This window comes from Octodon degus, unplaced genomic scaffold (genome assembly GCF_000260255.1).
Source record: "Octodon degus isolate 3935 unplaced genomic scaffold, OctDeg1.0 scaffold00033, whole genome shotgun sequence".
Lineage (NCBI taxonomy): Eukaryota > Metazoa > Chordata > Mammalia > Rodentia > Octodontidae > Octodon > Octodon degus.
This window is the reverse complement of record NW_004524609.1, coordinates 6,022,191-6,038,322: the sequence shown is the minus strand read 5'-3', so window position 1 is coordinate 6,038,322 and position 16,132 is coordinate 6,022,191. Positions and strand designations below refer to the sequence as shown.

At 41.7% G+C, this 16,132-nt stretch overlaps 1 protein-coding gene across 1 annotated transcript; it reads right to left on the bottom strand.

Annotated features, from left to right (window-relative positions):
- Positions 1-347: 347 nt before the first annotated feature.
- On the bottom strand, positions 348-15,305 carry Apoh (apolipoprotein H). Its single transcript, XM_004630040.2, has 8 exons — positions 15,163-15,305; positions 14,403-14,579; positions 12,473-12,569; positions 11,019-11,095; positions 8,775-8,963; positions 5,701-5,880; positions 2,256-2,453; positions 348-1,062 (listed from the first exon to the last, which is right to left on the bottom strand). The coding sequence occupies exons 1-8, from the start codon at positions 15,224-15,226 to the stop codon at positions 1,007-1,009; spliced, it is 1,038 nt and encodes a 345-aa protein (XP_004630097.1). The 5' UTR covers positions 15,227-15,305; the 3' UTR covers positions 348-1,006.
- Between the last annotated feature and the right edge of the window lie 827 nt (positions 15,306-16,132).

Genomic DNA, 16,132 nt, shown 5'->3' with positions numbered 1-16,132 from the left:
CCAACTCTTTTCACAAGACTGTTTCCCCATTTTCCTGCAGGTTAGCAACTCAAAGACAATGCTGGCATGTCAGGGGTTTCCAGCCCTTGGCCTCCATGACCAATGCCCACCCAACTACCAGCAACTGTGGTTGATCCCACACCATACTGGTCACAGCCTTGAGACACTAAGGATAACTATTTAGATAAATTATCCCCATGCAGGATATTCCTTCACTGGGTGTGAGCCAGGCCATAAGGACTTCCAAAATTCTGTATTAATATGTCTTAGAGGAGTTAGTGAAAAATGGTCATCATAAAGGAGAGGTAAAACTGATTTGAGAATGTTCACTGAGACACTCAGACATTGAGCAGACATACTTTACTAATGTTTCACTTAATCCTTTACGAATCTGTGAGGTGTTTCTTAATCCAATCAAGTTGTTAGATCAGGATTAATGGTCACAGTGATGGATCTTGAAATCTTAGTGGAAAAAGAATTATTTTGAGGGTGCTACCTAAACTCAACATCCAGGATCTGATCCAGTTCTATTGACTTGGAGGGCCACACTTCTTTCTTCATGGTGATGTTTCTTAAGCCTGACACTGCCTAAAAATTGTCTGAGAATTGTGTAATGAATCGTGTAATGAATCTGGGATGTCCTCGGAAATTCTAGGACACAGTAGTTTTCTTTGTAACAAGTAAACAGTGAATGTCAATTTGGGAGGTCAGTGAACCAGTCTATAAAAAATGTTGTGTTGTAAGTGTTTTATGTAAAATGCTTGAGATGGAGTAAGCAGAAGGGAACTGGGTTACCCAGCTAATTGCTTACACTCTCCACTCCATGAAATAATGATATCCCACGTATTCGAGTGTCTTAGTCAAATAACATAACTCAACCTGAGCTCCCATGATGAGTGATACTGCAGTAGTTTAGGCAACAAATTCAGCAAATTTATTTTCCCACTTCTACCAGGTTCCTTGGAGCACACAGATACGCGTGTGCAGTGCAGGTCTGGAGACGACTTCAGCATGGCTTCACGTCCCATGCGTCGGTTTTCCAGAAAGCAAAAGAACTGTGTTCTGTTGGGAGAAAAGAACATCCACAGTCTAAGAGATGCAGTGATTTCTCAGATGTATTAAATACAACAGACCTCATTATATAAATGAAAACATTCCGCGTTATCTTAAGTGATGGAAGACACAATGGAGGCTGTGATAAGGCACTTCTCTCCAAGAGAGAAAATAGAAGGTTTATTAACTCTGACAATCAAGATTTTTTTAAAAAAAATTCTCAACTCCTTATTTATTCTCAAGTATACTACGGGCTCCTGCAAATGCCTGAAGACCATAAAGGAAAAGAGCCTAAAATACATATCAACAAGCTCTGATTTTTAAAAACAACTCTCTTCTATTATTTTTCTACTGATTTGTACAAACTTATTGTCTTTGTCAACGTTAGCATTTAACATCTTGCCAGGGCTCTGGTACCTTTTGAACAAGAACAACTTATTCAGTGCGCTTGTAAGGCTTTGTATTTATAATGCTATTATATGTTATTGGTCGTACTGTATTATGTTATTGGTTGAGCATTTATTCCACATCACGCATAAATAACATTTCTAATAATTAAACAAATCTTAGGAAGTGGGCCTTGCTGATCAGTTGTTTCTTTTTCCTCCTCTAGCAGGTGACTTCTTAGGTTTATCTCCTTTTAGCTCCATCTGCATTCAGCAGTCCTCTCTGCTGTCAGCATAGTGTTGTCATCGAAGACTTTTAAACCCGGAGCCAACAACAGCGACAGCTGTCAGCTAGCTCTTCCTTCCTAGCAACAAAGATGCTTGCAGCCTAAACCCCCGAAGGTTAGCATTTAGTTCTAAGTGGTGGCTGCTATATCTTCTTTTGTCTCACATCAACATAATATTGTCTCCCTTAAAATATTTTTCAGTATTGAAATACGTTGCTCTAAAGAATAATTTTCAAGCGAGGCATTGATGAAAGAAAATAAAAGTTAAGAGATCAATAAACTAATTGCTACCACAAAAAAATTCTTGATAATTTGGGATGAGTTGTAGAAAATTCGATTCAGTATTATTATTCAAGCTTAACTTGGAATTGCACAAGGTGGTATAACTCACCTGGACACTTACTGAGTGAAATCGCAACTCAGAGTTTTAAGGGAAGGAAAATGTCAGTGCAGGCTAGCCTTGCTTTCTCTGATTGCTGAGGCTTCTCACCCTCTTCTGGAAACCCCACTGGCCAAATGGCCCACTCACCCTTGAAGCATTTGGGGACTTCAATGGTGCCATCTAGGCACTGAGCCTCCTCTGTGTAGCTACACTTCTTTTCCTTGTTTTTGCAGAAGAAAGACACTTTTTCACCATGCAGCATTCCATCCTTAAATTTTTCTTGGAACTTCACTCTCTGTCCTTGGTACAGTACAGTGGCTTTCGTAATGGATAACTTACAAGATGCTGAAAAAGAGAATATCTGTAGTCAAGATTTAGGAGTCCAGTGACTCTTTCTTAAAGAGAATAGAGGGGGATTATTTTTTTTTGGTTTTTGATACTGGGGATTGAACCCAAGACATCATACATGCCACCATATCTCCCTCAAAATAAGGCCTAACCAGAAAAGAAGCCCTGCCATGATTTTTCAAGATGCTCATAATGTAAACCCGACTTCCAAAATAAGCCCCAGCCAAAACTGTCAACCAGATGGGTGCTTTAGTGGCAACACCCAATAAAACTCTTCAATTATGAAATAATATTACTCAAATGTGGTTAATATAAATAACATAGACATTAATAGTTAAAGTAAGTGATAATATGAATTATAATTAAGTATTTATAAATATCCAAGTGGGGATCTTTGGACAAGAGATAAACCTCTGTGTACACTGATAAACCCAAGATGCTGGCAAATGACCGATTGGAGTATGGACGCAATACACAAATAATGCACGCACTTGATACCAAGCAGATGCAGTTTTGCCTTAAAAGGATCTTCATAATTCAGTAAGCACGTGTTGTAATGGATGTACTTAGTGCACTTATGTGAAATAGATAAATAAAGTTTTCTGAATTTTGGTGCTTGAAATTTTTCATTGCTCTGTACAGCCTATCATTCCTAACTGTCATCATTTTTGTTGCCACACCTGTCTTGTAATTCTCTTTAATAACACTGAATTTAATGAAAACTAAGTGAAGCCTAGCCTACAAGAGGTCGTGCCTTGGGTGAAGAATTCACGGGATAAAATCACTGACAGCTAACCGTGTTGCCAGTGCACTAAAGCTGGCCACATGGATAAGAAGCGCTTATCCAAGGACAGCTGGACCTGAGAGACTGGGCAGGTGGTTCTACAGGAAATGGAGGCACAGGGAATTCAGGCTGAAATCTGAGGTTTACAGAATTATGACAATGTTCCAGGAAAAGATAACATGACTATATTTGAATAATGTAGATTTTTTATGCATGAAAAAATGATAAATTATAGATTGTTATACATGGATAAATGTTGATTGTTGTACATCGAAAATAAAATAGTCCCTGAAAATAAACCCGATTGCATCTTTTGGAGCAAAAGTTAATCTAAGACTAATCCTTATTTGGAGGGAGTAAGTAAGCACATTATCGCTGAATTACATTCCCAGTCTTTTTTATTATTTTAAGACAGAAGTTAGCTAAGTTGCATAGGCTGGCCTTGAACTTGCTCTTCTGGCTCCGACTCCCAGGTGCCTGGGATTACACGTGTATGCTGCCATGCCCAGCTTCAGAGTATAACCTTGGAAGCAGTAGATGAGTACACCTAAAAGCAACTGATCAAGACAAGGGGATTCTGAAAATGTACAGTGAGTAATGTCGACGCAATTGCTCATAGCTGTTCCCTGTCACCAGAACTATTACTCATTCTGAAGTGGCCTTTTCTTCCCCAACAGCAACCACACAGGTCAGAGCAGAAGCATCACACTGTTGGCATCCGTGAAAGAAATATCTTTGTGTAAGCTTTTGTGTGGACCCACCAGCTCATTGGTTGAGCTAAAGCATTCATCTCCCAGCCACTGTGAGTGTGGGTCTGTGACCTTTCTCTGAAAAAAAATTACCTCACCCGTAAGAAAACCACCTCTCCCGGCAGCTTACGACAGCTACCCACCCCCACCTTTAGGGCCACAGCCTACAGGCAGTGGAGCAGCCCACAGCTAAGGACAGACTGGTAAGGAGATACAAAGAGCAGATCACCTTGTGTTGCTTGGATCCACTCTTAGCAACAATTCATGCTCCAGAACTCCTAGTGGGACCAAAGGGAAGCCTTACGGTCACTGAGACCACATCCTTGTTTAAAACACAGCAGCCTTGGGCCGGCCTGATAGCTCAGTGGACTAAAGCGCCTGTTTCAGCACAGTGCAGCGGCCGGGGTTCGATCCCTGGCATGGTGTGCTGTGCCAGCCCCACTCATGGGGCACACTGTGATGGTGATTGAGACTGGGAGTGGTGGCACATGCCTGTAATCCCAGCACTTGGGAGGCTGCAAACAGGAGAATCACTGTGAGTCCAATCTACATAGTGAGACCCTGTAGACCCTGTCCTAAATACAGAGAAAAAATAAAACATAGCAGCCTTAAGTATCAGCTGGAAATTGCATTGAAATGCAAATTCCCAAGTGCCATCCAGGATCTACAGAATCCAAGACTCTGAGGGTAACGCCCTCTAGGGCATTCAGATGAAGCCGCCTCCTCTTGTCACATTCTGAGACAATAAATTAATAGCATTTGAATGCTTGTCTCACACTTGCTCTCTAGGAGCTTTCTGCCTACGACACCAGTCATTCATCGTTTTGCCTGATTTGGCCATTTTTTTTTTTTCTTTTTTAAAAGCTGTCAAGCCCACAGAAACTTGAGCAGAGAGACACTGGTACAATGCTGTTCTGTGCATAAGCATGACACTCACTGGATCAAGATAGAATCCTGACTCAGAAGGTCCCAGCATCTTGGGGCAGCGATGCCACCTTGCAACAAATCCCTCAGTTGAGAAGCTGTGGTATAGAGTCAAACCAAGATCAAACAATTGCAAGAGTTCCTGACTTTCAGTTTCACTCTTCAGGACTATCAGTTGCTGCGGCTCATTTCCTCACCTGCCTCTGTGCTTTTGATAAACAAGCTCCCATTTCCTTGAGCTAACTTGAGTGGGCTGTGGCCTTTTGTTTGCAACAAGAAACTTGAGTCCACAGAGCAAAACTGTGTGCTCACTGGCAAAGACTTAGAAGCAAATACTGGAAGCCTCAAGGATTGTACGCCATGTGTACACTAGATCCAACTCATAGTGATCCACATGTTTACAGCCTCCCAAGAGCTGGGATTACAGGGTCGCACCACCATGCCCAGTCTCAATTGCCGTCTCAGCGCGCCTGGGGGGCAAGTCTGGCTCAGCAGGCCTGGGGATCGAACCCCCAGCCCTTAATCTGCTGAGCTATTTGGCTGGCCGTGTACACCATATTATTAAAACCTAGAAAGGATCTGTTTATTTCTTGTAGTTGAGTCTTAAGCAAGCTTCCTAAGCATGAGGCTCCCCTCTGCACACTCATGACTAAAGTCTTCCATGTGCCCAGAGCTCTGCACTAAGTTAAGCAACAAGTCGAATACAAATAAAATGAGAAAATGCTGAGGTGCTCCAGTACATCAATTAAAGAAACCTTGTAAGATCTCACCCCAGTTGTTTCCATACCTTTGCAACTTGGCTGGGCAGACCAGTTTCCCCATTTGGTGCATTCGACTTCTTCTGGGCCTTCCAGGGTGTACCTGTCATGGCACCCATAGGTGGCTTTGTCCTTGTATAGGAGAACTTGCTTTGCGGGATAGTTCACAAATCCATTATCTGGTCTTGATGGGAATGGGCATTTGACTTCTAAAAAGTTTATTAAATAAGACAGTGATGAGTATTTTGGGGTCAGCATTATTCTGGGTGTCTCAGTGGCTTGAATGCAATTTCGAGGTACTTTATGTAGAATTATGTCCTGATCGCTTATATTTATAGGACGCTGGGCTTTTAAAAGAGAAACAAGAACAATCTGAAAGTAAATAATGATATTCTACTAAATTTTCTGGGTTTTCACACATAATTATAACTTATTTATTGCAAATTTATTTATTATTTATTGCAAATTTTCACAGTCTAAGATGTTGGGTTTCAAAGAAGGGAAAAATCTTTTTTAAATCAAGAAGCTATGAAATTAAAATGCAAAGACTACTCCCAGTATACATTTAATGTTCCTAAGCATGAGGCTCCCCTCTGCACACTCATGACTAAAGTCTTCCATGTGCGCAGAGCTCTGCAGTAAGTTAAGCAACAAGTCGAATACAAACAAAATGAGAAAATGCTGAGGTGCTCCAGTACATCAATTAAGAAACCTTGTAAGATCTCACCCCAGTTGTTTCCATACCTTTGCAACCTTTGAACCATTTTTGGATTTGAAATGCTAGGCCAATATTATTCTTATCTTCAGACTACGCACTACAGCAGTGCAAAATATGAGAAAAACAGTGACCTAAGTGTAAGAAAACAAGTGACCTACAGCTCTAGTGACTTCAAATCAAACACACAAGGCTAGAGCTAGGAGCACAGCGTTCTTGGAGAGTTGCTTGATGAAGTAGCTAAGGTTACAGACCCCAGGGGCTGAGTCCTGGACTCATATTGGGCTCCATCACACAGTGAATTAAAAAGTATTTAATACTATTACAAATATGGGGGGAGTTGCTTTCTACATAGGTTAGCCAGCTAGTAAATGGAAATGGAAAGGAAATAACCACTTTCCACCTCCATGACGTGATTGATAGTGCCAAGCAGGATCAATAAATTCCAAAATGATTGCTAGAGATGATATTCATATGTGCTCACAGTCTCAAAGGATCACCCACAAGTTATTTATCCCCTCCAAAGAAAAAAGGTGGCTTAACCAAAGGTGGTCTGGAACACCCCACTTGGCTGAGGGTTCAGGGCTCACACCAAGCACAAGTCATGCTGGACCAACTGATACTATGTGCTTCCTGAAGTTATAGAAGTATTTGGTGAAAATATCTAACTTGAATGTAATCGTGGGCAAGTCCCCAGACTTCAGATTATGGAACATTCTTCAAGCAAACAGCCCATGCTCTTCCAAAATGTCAATGGGAAGCAATAAAAGAGGCAGTGAATCATTGTTTAAGAGGACAAAAGAAGCACGACAACTAAATGCAGGCTGTGATTCTTACTTAGAGCTTGATAAGACAAAGCACTTGTGCAGAAGACTTCTGGAGTAGTTCCAAACTCAATGTCAACTAAATTTTGCATTTTTTGATTGCTTGTATTTTATTATTTATGTTATTATTGTTAATAATTCAAAATATGCTAAAGGGCGTGGGAACACTGACAGCATAGAATGCTCTTGTTCTTAGTATAGTCATGCTGGCATGTTTTTGGGTGAATGATCTAGACAATTCATTTTCAGATGACCCTGGGGAATGAAGGATTTGCCTATGGAGAAAGAGAGAGACAGTGTCACACACTGTTAATACTCCCATTCTCAGGTGAAGTGTTCAAACAAGGGAAAAAAAGAACCTCTCGGTGGCCAGGGAGATAGCTCAGTGGATTAAAGCGCCTGCTTAGGCAAGGTTAGGCAAATGCAGGGACTGTAGTTTGATCCCTGGCACCACAAGCCACACCAGCCCTGCCTTCAGGGTGGGTTGAGCCAGCTACACACATACAAAAATAATAATAATAAATAAATTAATTAATTTTTAAAAAGAACCTCCAGCTTGGGATTTGGGAGAATTAACAGGGATGCCACCATACAGCGGGAGGGCCCAGCCATTGTGATGCTAGTTATTGTTTTCCTAATAATTCCCCTATGCTGAAATTCACTTACATTGTGGATTATTTGGTACACACCCATGAGATCCCTGGAGGAGTCAACAGCCCTTAGACTAACTCCTTGTAGACATGATACATTCTCTAATTTGTGTATTTGTCCTGTTGCTGACAGATAAGTTACAGGGGGAAGAACTTTCTTTTCTTTTTCTGTGCAGGGTCTCACTATGCAGCTTGGACTCGCAGTGGTCCTCCTGTTTTCTGTCTTCCTAGTGCTGGGATTATAGGCGTGCGACACCACACCCCAGCTCCATTGCGGGCTCAGCATGCCCAGGGGCAGAGCCAATGCTGCATGTGGTGCCAGGGATTGAACCCTCGCCCCTGTGCTTACCTAAGCAAGAGCTTAGTCCGCTAAGCTATACAGCCGGCCCTAGAACTTTCATACTTTTTAAAAAGAAAATCAAATATTCCTGCAATGTTTAAATGTATGTAAAGAACGCATGGACATAAGAATTGGAATGCAACTTAACTTTTCTCTTCATGTCCTAATCCAGGCCTCACTTCCCCAGCCTCACAGAAACCGTCAGCTCTGTATGGACACACTCTGCCTTTGTGTGCCTCTCTGACTTGCCATTGGCTGTGCCGCTACAGGGCATGCGCGGCGCTCACTCTCCAACCCTCCTCCCAGGCTCATCGCAAGGGCCTCTGAGTCTGGGCAGCTTTCCCAGGCAGCTCCGGATAGTAAATTGCAAGATATTTAATTAGCTTTGGGTCAGAAGCAGATTTAACTCATCTGATACTCCCAGCCCTCAGTGCACTGTCTGACATATGGTAAATGCTCAAACATCTGTTGAATGAGGTCATTTGAAATATTACAGGATAGTTACAATTTTCTAACATTTTTCCCAACTGGAATTCTATGCTCCCATAACCTTTTGGCCATTGCATTCACTTACCCCTGCACTCAGGTAACTCTGTCCAGTTCCCCTGGGCTGTGCAGGTAACCGTAGCGTTTCCAAACATGGCATGATGTGGCAAGCACTCAAAGACTGCTGTATCCCGATAGAGGGAGTTGTTCCCCGCTGATGGCTTGTACACTTTGAGTGTTGCAAATTTGGGTACTGCTGGTGGAGGGCAGGTTATGGCTGGAAAAAGCGAGAACTATCACTTCAGTTGCAACAGGTGAGATTTTAAAATATATTCTTTCCAGAAGAAAGCAAAAAAGAAGAATGCCCAAAAAATGAACTTCAGAAAATTACAAAATTTGATCCAACAGTAGGGTAAAAACAGTCAATTATTGATGCCAATTAAGGAAATGTGATACATTAATTACATGTTCAAACCAGTTTTAGAAAACTAAAAAAAAAAAAAGAAGAAGTAAATCTTGCCACTGCAAATTCACCTTTCTGCAACAATACAGTGACTAGGTTTCCCTAACATCTTTGTTCTAAATGCTACCTTGGAAGGTGTTTCTGGAGGCAGAATTCATGGAGGACCTTGCTGAAGAGTCATCCTGAAGGAATGACCCAGAGCAGCACTAATACCAAGGTGTCTGTGACACCTGAGTTCCATTGCTAGCTCAGTGTGTTGTCTGTTAAATACTTCTTGCTTTTGAACTCTGTGTGTGGGCCTCATCTATGTATGGTCTATCACCCAGAGACACGGGCGTCACTCAGCCCTGACCGACATGGAGGGTCAACGAGTGCAGGGAAGGCTATGCAAACATAAAGGATGGTGCAGTCCCAAACGTGACCTAACTTGGACTCTCTTGTTCCTTGCTTCTCAAAGTAGGATCCATGGTCCAGCAGCTGAGTGTTACCACAAAGGACCTTGTTAGAAATGCAGAAACTCAGCACCCAAGATGCAGGACTCAGAGTCTGCACTTCAACAGGACGCCTAGGTGATTCATTAAAGGTTGAAAAGTGCTTATTCAGATTGGATTGAAGCTAAGGCGGCCTTTCTATCTGGAACCAAAAGGAAAAGGTTTATTTACATAATTGCTATAAAGTTGCTTAGAAGAGAAGCTATAGGAACCGTGGTGATTCCTCCTGCTGAGTGTAGAACTCAATTTATCCTTAAAAATCTTTTTTGTCATTTAGTTTTTGTTGAACTGGGATTTATTTGGAATTGAATTATTTCCACTTGCTTTTTCTAGGACAGAGCTCATGGCAAATCTAAAGAAACATAGCTTTTATTCTCATGTGTGGGTATTCTGGCCAAAATTGGACTTACGTAAACCACAAGTCAGAACATAGAAAATTACCCTCCCTGTAGGAGCAAAAGCGAAACTGCAAAAACAAAAATAACGTTTACAGCAAGCTCAAAATCTACCCCATCACCTTACATCCAGGAGCTTACTTCAGCGAACTAAAGTGCCTGCTTAGGCAGAATGCAGCAGCTGGGCTTCGATCCCAGGCGTTCCATGCTGCCCCTGCCCGTGGCACCCGCTGAGTGGGTGGTTGAGACAGGGTGTGGTGGCACACGCCTGTAATCCCAGCACTTGGGAGGCTGAAAACAGGACAATCACTAGAGTCTGATCTACGCAGTGAGACCCTGTCCTAAATACGTAAGAAAAGAAACACTCGATGTCTCCACATCTAGGAGCTCACTGAGATTCCACCAAGAGTTACTGGTGCCTCCATCTGGTTGTGTTCGCCTGAACAGTCAGGGGCAGTTTGGTTGATTTTTTATGTTATATTATCTGGCTCACTCCACTGGAGCAGAGGCGTCACCTCTGACCCTGTAATCTCAGTACTGAGACCATATCTTAGGTTCTCAATTCACACTTATCAGAGAAGTTAATTAATTAATTAATTAATGAAAATCCAAAGTGTAAGGAAGAGGTTTGATCGCACTGCTTGCAGGCCTTCTAATCAAAGGTGGCGGTCATTGAGTGATCAATGCCACAAATATCCAAAGCAATATAGGAGCTTTGAAATGAGCAAACCCAACAAAGACTGGCTCCGCCAGGTGGAAGGTACAAAGTACATTCAGGAGTGAAATGCTTCCCTCTGTCATTCCAGTGCACGTTGTTCCATCCTCCAAAGCAGGGGATGATCATTCCTCAGATTGTGGTCAACCTTTTTATTGAGTCAGGACTGAGGGCTTTCTGGGATGGGTGACTGTCAGGGCTAAAGACTAGAAAAGTTCTGGGTGAGCCAACTGACTGTGCGGCCTGTAAAAGGGACCAAGAGACTCACGGGCACAGACGGGAGGAACTGGGCTCCATCTCCCTTCCTCAGTGCACTTAGCTGAATTAGTTCCATTCAGATGATACCTGCCAAAGGGAAATTTAATCTGTCAAGCTGTAAAATAAACTATGGTTGACATCACAAATATATAGGGATTGAACCCGCGGGTTTGCATGCTCAGCACGAGCACTTTCACTGGGCTCAGCTTTCCCCCCCAGCCCCTCTGGCCTCAAACCTTGAGCACAAGTACCCTCCCGCCTCGGCTTCCCCTTAGCAGGAATCCACCACATCAAGCAGTACTGCTGACTACTGTCACATCTTAGGACATTGTTTTTCTGAGTATTTTAATTGTCATCTTAGGGCCAAGAGAGCGTCCCAGCTAACGCTACAGGCTTCCACTTGAGGTTACCCTCGCTGATGGGTGTAGACGCCATACCCCTAAATCTCTCATTTCCAGCCAGTTAGACAAGCTAGCTGCATCTTACACACAGCAAAGACCCATCTCTCTTTCAGGGTGACAAAAGTGAGTCAAAAGGGATTATCTCTACTGTTCACTATCTTAGTGCCTACTGACACAAATGTGTAAAAAACAGTGGCATTTATCTCCAATGAAAATGTAACACACACACACACACACACACACGCATAAGAAAATGGAACATTGTATCATCGAGGCCAATTTTTTAAAGGTCATTTGTCATCAGATCTATCAATACACTGGCATTTCTGAAGAACTGATTTTCTCTTTCACTGTCATATTTTGAGTCTCCAGTCCCAAACAAGAATCCTTACTAGGGCTGTGGAGATGGCTCAGTGGAATAAGCACTTCTCTGGCAAGCGCAAGGACCTGAGTTCAATCCCCGGTTATAAAAAAAAAAAAAAAAGAATTCTTACTAATGCTGTGTCCCAGTGTACAGCCACGGTGCTGTGACAGTGCCGCAGCGGGGCTCTCTCCTTAGACAGATGAGCTATGTGACCAACTGAAACACTTTCTTTAGGTTGCATTAAGCAAGAGTTCCGAGAGCTGGGCTGGATATCATCACACTTACACAGCGCTGTGCAACTCCGGAGACCTCCAGGTTGGTTAACATATGAACCTCATAATTAAAATACAAGCCTTAGTCCTGATGTATTTAACCTACCTCAAGATGACACCTTAAGATTAAAAAAGAATTTGAATTCAGTTTCAATCATTTTCAGGGTACCTTCCCAGATAAGTAAGTAATTGGGAACAGAAAACTTAGATGAAACACAGATTTCAGATCTTATTAGTTGTTATATTCCCCACTCCTTACCCCACCTCCAAGGCCATTGTAGAATCCATGGAAAAAAAGACTAAAACTGATTTGTATTTAGCAAGACAAATGTAAGGCGAGAAAGACAATATGGACAAGTCTCGATGTTTAGCTGAAGGACACAAAAATCCTCAGTACGGTAGCCCCTCTGTCTCAGGAAATGCTTACCCAGGGTTACAAGTAAAGTTGACCATGTTGGGGTATTCAAAAGTTGTATAGCGCACAGCTCCGTTCTCTAAGATACCAACAAACGGACACACTCTGGCTGTGAGGCAAAGAAAAAAAAAAAAAGGAAGTTTCTGTTTGTAGAATTTCCCCTTAATTGGTAGAAATAACTCAGCTGGGAGAGCGTTAGAGTGAAGAATTTCCCCTTAAAATAAAAATATATGAGCTCATCTTCATACATGACCCAATAACCTTACCAGAAATTATTCTCAGAAAGGAATTTAAAATAAGATAAATGATATGTGTATGTACCAATGTTCTGGTTCTGCTAATAACAGTTTAATCTAGATATTCCTTCTCAAGGGATTACATTTTGAGCAGTCAGCAGATGAACAACCAGGAAGCCAATAATATGAATTATGAAGACTATAAAGACTGTAATTTTTATGATGCATTGCTGAAAATTCAAAAATACAAAATTATGCATACTTGGTACAATGATGCAAAAGTATGGGCAGGGAAAATAATTTGAAAATAATATTTTTGTATTTCAGATGTGTTATGATTTAAAGCAAAATTTCCCGAAATGGTGGTTCAGTGATATTTTAATTGTATTTTTTTTAAAAAAAGTAGCCAGGTTTTATATTTATTAAAGGTATGAGAAGAAATGATACATATTCTGCAGAGTAAATGTAGGCCACTGAGAAAGAGCACAGAAGCAAATTAATGACAGGGATCTTGTGTACCTGAGCTATTGCTCAGGCTGACCTCCGACCTAGGTCATCCTGTCAAAAACCTGCTTAAATTTCTAACTAGAAAAATCATAGTGCTTTTTGATTGGTCTCAGGTGCAGGGCTTGGGAACCAAATCTTAATTTTTTTGTTTGTTTTTGTTTTTTGGGTAGAACCGGGGATTGAACTCAGGCCCTTGTGCTTGCCAGGGAAGCACTTATTCCACTGAGCCATCTCTCCAGCCCCAGTATTTAAGGATTTGGCTTGGGGTTCAGTGGTACAGCACATGCCTAGTGTATGTGAAGCCCTGAATTTATGCTGTAGTATTAAATAATAGTTTAGATTTTCTTAATAAAAAAGCATACTAGGGCTGGAAGTACAGCTCAGCAGCACAGCACTTGCCTGGCAAGCACAAGGTTGTGAGTTCAATTCCTGGTACCAAAAACAAAAAGACATAAAGACACACTTGCATGGACACATGTAATTATGACAAGGGCCAATGCGTATGTGACCAAAGTATCTAGAACTCACCTAGCTCCATATAGCTATTTGACTGCTTAACCTCTACATATAATTGCCTTAAACACAATAGTTGATTGCGTAGCATCTGAATTTGCGAAGTAAGGCCAGCGTGTTTCAGGAATAAATAAAATTAGCCATTTATAGTAAAACAGGAGTGAGATACATAATTTATATTAAATTTACATTATTGATATTTTCAAGGCAAATATTTGGTATGTATGCAGCTTAGATGAAATCTATATTCATTTTATTCAGCAACTATTAAATCTACTTTCATTTGGAAGTAAAGTCTGAAGATATGATAACACCCCAAGTTTTGCTTGTTCAAGTGTTTCTTTGGTGTCAGTTTTATATTTTGGAGTCTCCCACCTTGTCTTTTAACTTCTATATTATGCTCTAACTTTATTTAACTTTAACTTCTGTATTATTTCCTCCCCTTCGATTAGTCCAGAGCTCCTTTTGCGACCTTCCTGAGCTTGGCTTTCTCTTCTCTAAGCAGACCCGTCGCGTGTATTCCCTCGTCCCATGCAGCGCCTTCCACGCCCCTGCCTCTCGGCAGTCCTCCCCTGGGCAGCCCTCGCTCTCTGCGCCCGAGCGTGCCAGGGTCCGATATCTCCCTCCAAGTGCTCAGAGCCCGGAGCGGGGAGAGAACAGGAGCGAAGCACGGCCTCGCTACTTACGTGTGCATTTCAGAGTGTTGATGGGCCACATTCCTGTGAGAGGACAGGTGAACCTCCGCATCCCTCCCCGGGACACGTAGCCGGGGTTGCAGTAGTAGGTGATTTGCTCCCCAGGCTCATAGAATGTTTTTAGTGGAGTAATGGTGGAAAATGACACGTTTTCTGGCTGGGGACAAGCTGGAATAGAGCACAAAGCAGGGAGCGAAGAATCTCTATTCAAGATTTTTTTTAAGTATTATTATTTTTTCTTTTTTAAATTTTTTATTCATTTTAATGAGAAAAAAAGATAAAATAGCAATGAAACAGTTTCAAAACAGGTTAGTAGGACAGTTACAATAATTGATACATTGCATATTGTTGTCTTCGTAGTAGTTATTCAGAGGACAAGATGTACTAATAGTGTTTAGACAAGATATCATGTCTACATCTATTCACAATTTTAAATCCAGTTAGCCCTTAAATGAAATGTATTTATTGCTACCAACAATAAGTATAACAAATCAAAATCCACACCAAATACTTCATGCCTAATCCCCTCATTTGAAGTAGGTTCTATTATCCTCAAATAACAGGTCAATACACTGAGGCTTTGATTGGCTACGTGTGTTAAGGAAGAGCTTTAGGCATGAGGACATTCAGAGGTACGCATCAATTCAATCCATCCAGCATCTCCTTGAACTTAAAGTTATCACCGTTGACTTCTAATAGATACTAGGGGCTTGGCTATATTGATGATTTTGCAAAAGCAAAAGTTACTTACTCCGTCCTGCAATAGCAACATGGCAGAGAAAACCTGAGAGCAAGATGAGCCCTGGAGAAACCATTGTGGGTGACGCACGCTGGTCCCGCGAGGGTGGGTCTCCTCCGCTCCAAGGAGGGTTGCAAATATAAGTGCGCTTAAACATTAAGCCACTTTTTGAGTGACTTTTATCTCTGTAAATAGAAGATAAAATGTCATGATTTGAAAGGAACTTTGAGACATACATTCTTTAATCATTTACTCCACCTCTGGGAGCCGGTTGTGAAATCTGTGGTGGGTGGTTTCTCCTTTTCATTCTCTTTGGTGCATGACATGATTCTTCATGGCGCTAAACCGTTCATCACTGCATCCCACGGAAGGCTGCTAACTGCTGGGTCAGCTGACTCCTCACCCTGCATCTTGTGCTGTGTGTATGCTGTACCTGGATAACCAGAAGGCTGAAGTCTGTGCTTCCCCTACATCCTTATTTTATAAACTCAAGACAATCACTTACTCTCTGTACCTCCTTTGCCATAGTTCCAAAATGGTGCCCCATTTTCAGAATATAAAATTCTAAAGAACATAGTTAAGAAGGTACCATTTTATTGCCTTAAACATTATGGGACTTCTTTTGTCACAAATTCTTCCCATTTCTCTTTCATCCTCACTTAACAGCAAGATGTTCCTGGTAGTGCCAGTTGTGACCTTGGAGGTGACCTTGCATCCTCAGTAGTCTTTCATGTCAAGTGAACACAAACTGTTGCTCACCTACACATCCTACATCTTAGATCTGTGCGCAGATTCCTAGGTCTGCTGTTTTTGTTGTTGTTGTTTGGGTTTTTAAAAATTATTTTTTAGGGAAGGGTCTACAAGGTGTTCAGGGTCTCACTACTAGATTGAACTCATAGTGATCTGCCTGTTTTCAGGCTCCCAAGAGCTGGGACTACAGGTGGGCCACCATGCCCAGTCTCCATTGCAGTCTCAGCATGCC

Excerpts from the sequence above, each read along its gene's own strand:
- Apoh (XM_004630040.2), bottom strand. The coding sequence starts at position 15,226 with ATGGTTTCTCCAGGGCTCATCTTGCTCTCAGGTTTTCTCTGCCATGTT. Across the intron at positions 2,454-5,700 it reads TGCCCAGCCAAGTTGCAAAG|CATCTTGTAAGTTATCCATT; the intron begins GTATGGAAACAA and ends TCTCTTTTTCAG. Across the intron at positions 1,063-2,255 it reads AGTCCCCAAATGCTTCAAGG|AACACAGTTCTTTTGCTTTC; the intron begins GTGAGTGGGCCA and ends TTCTCCCAACAG.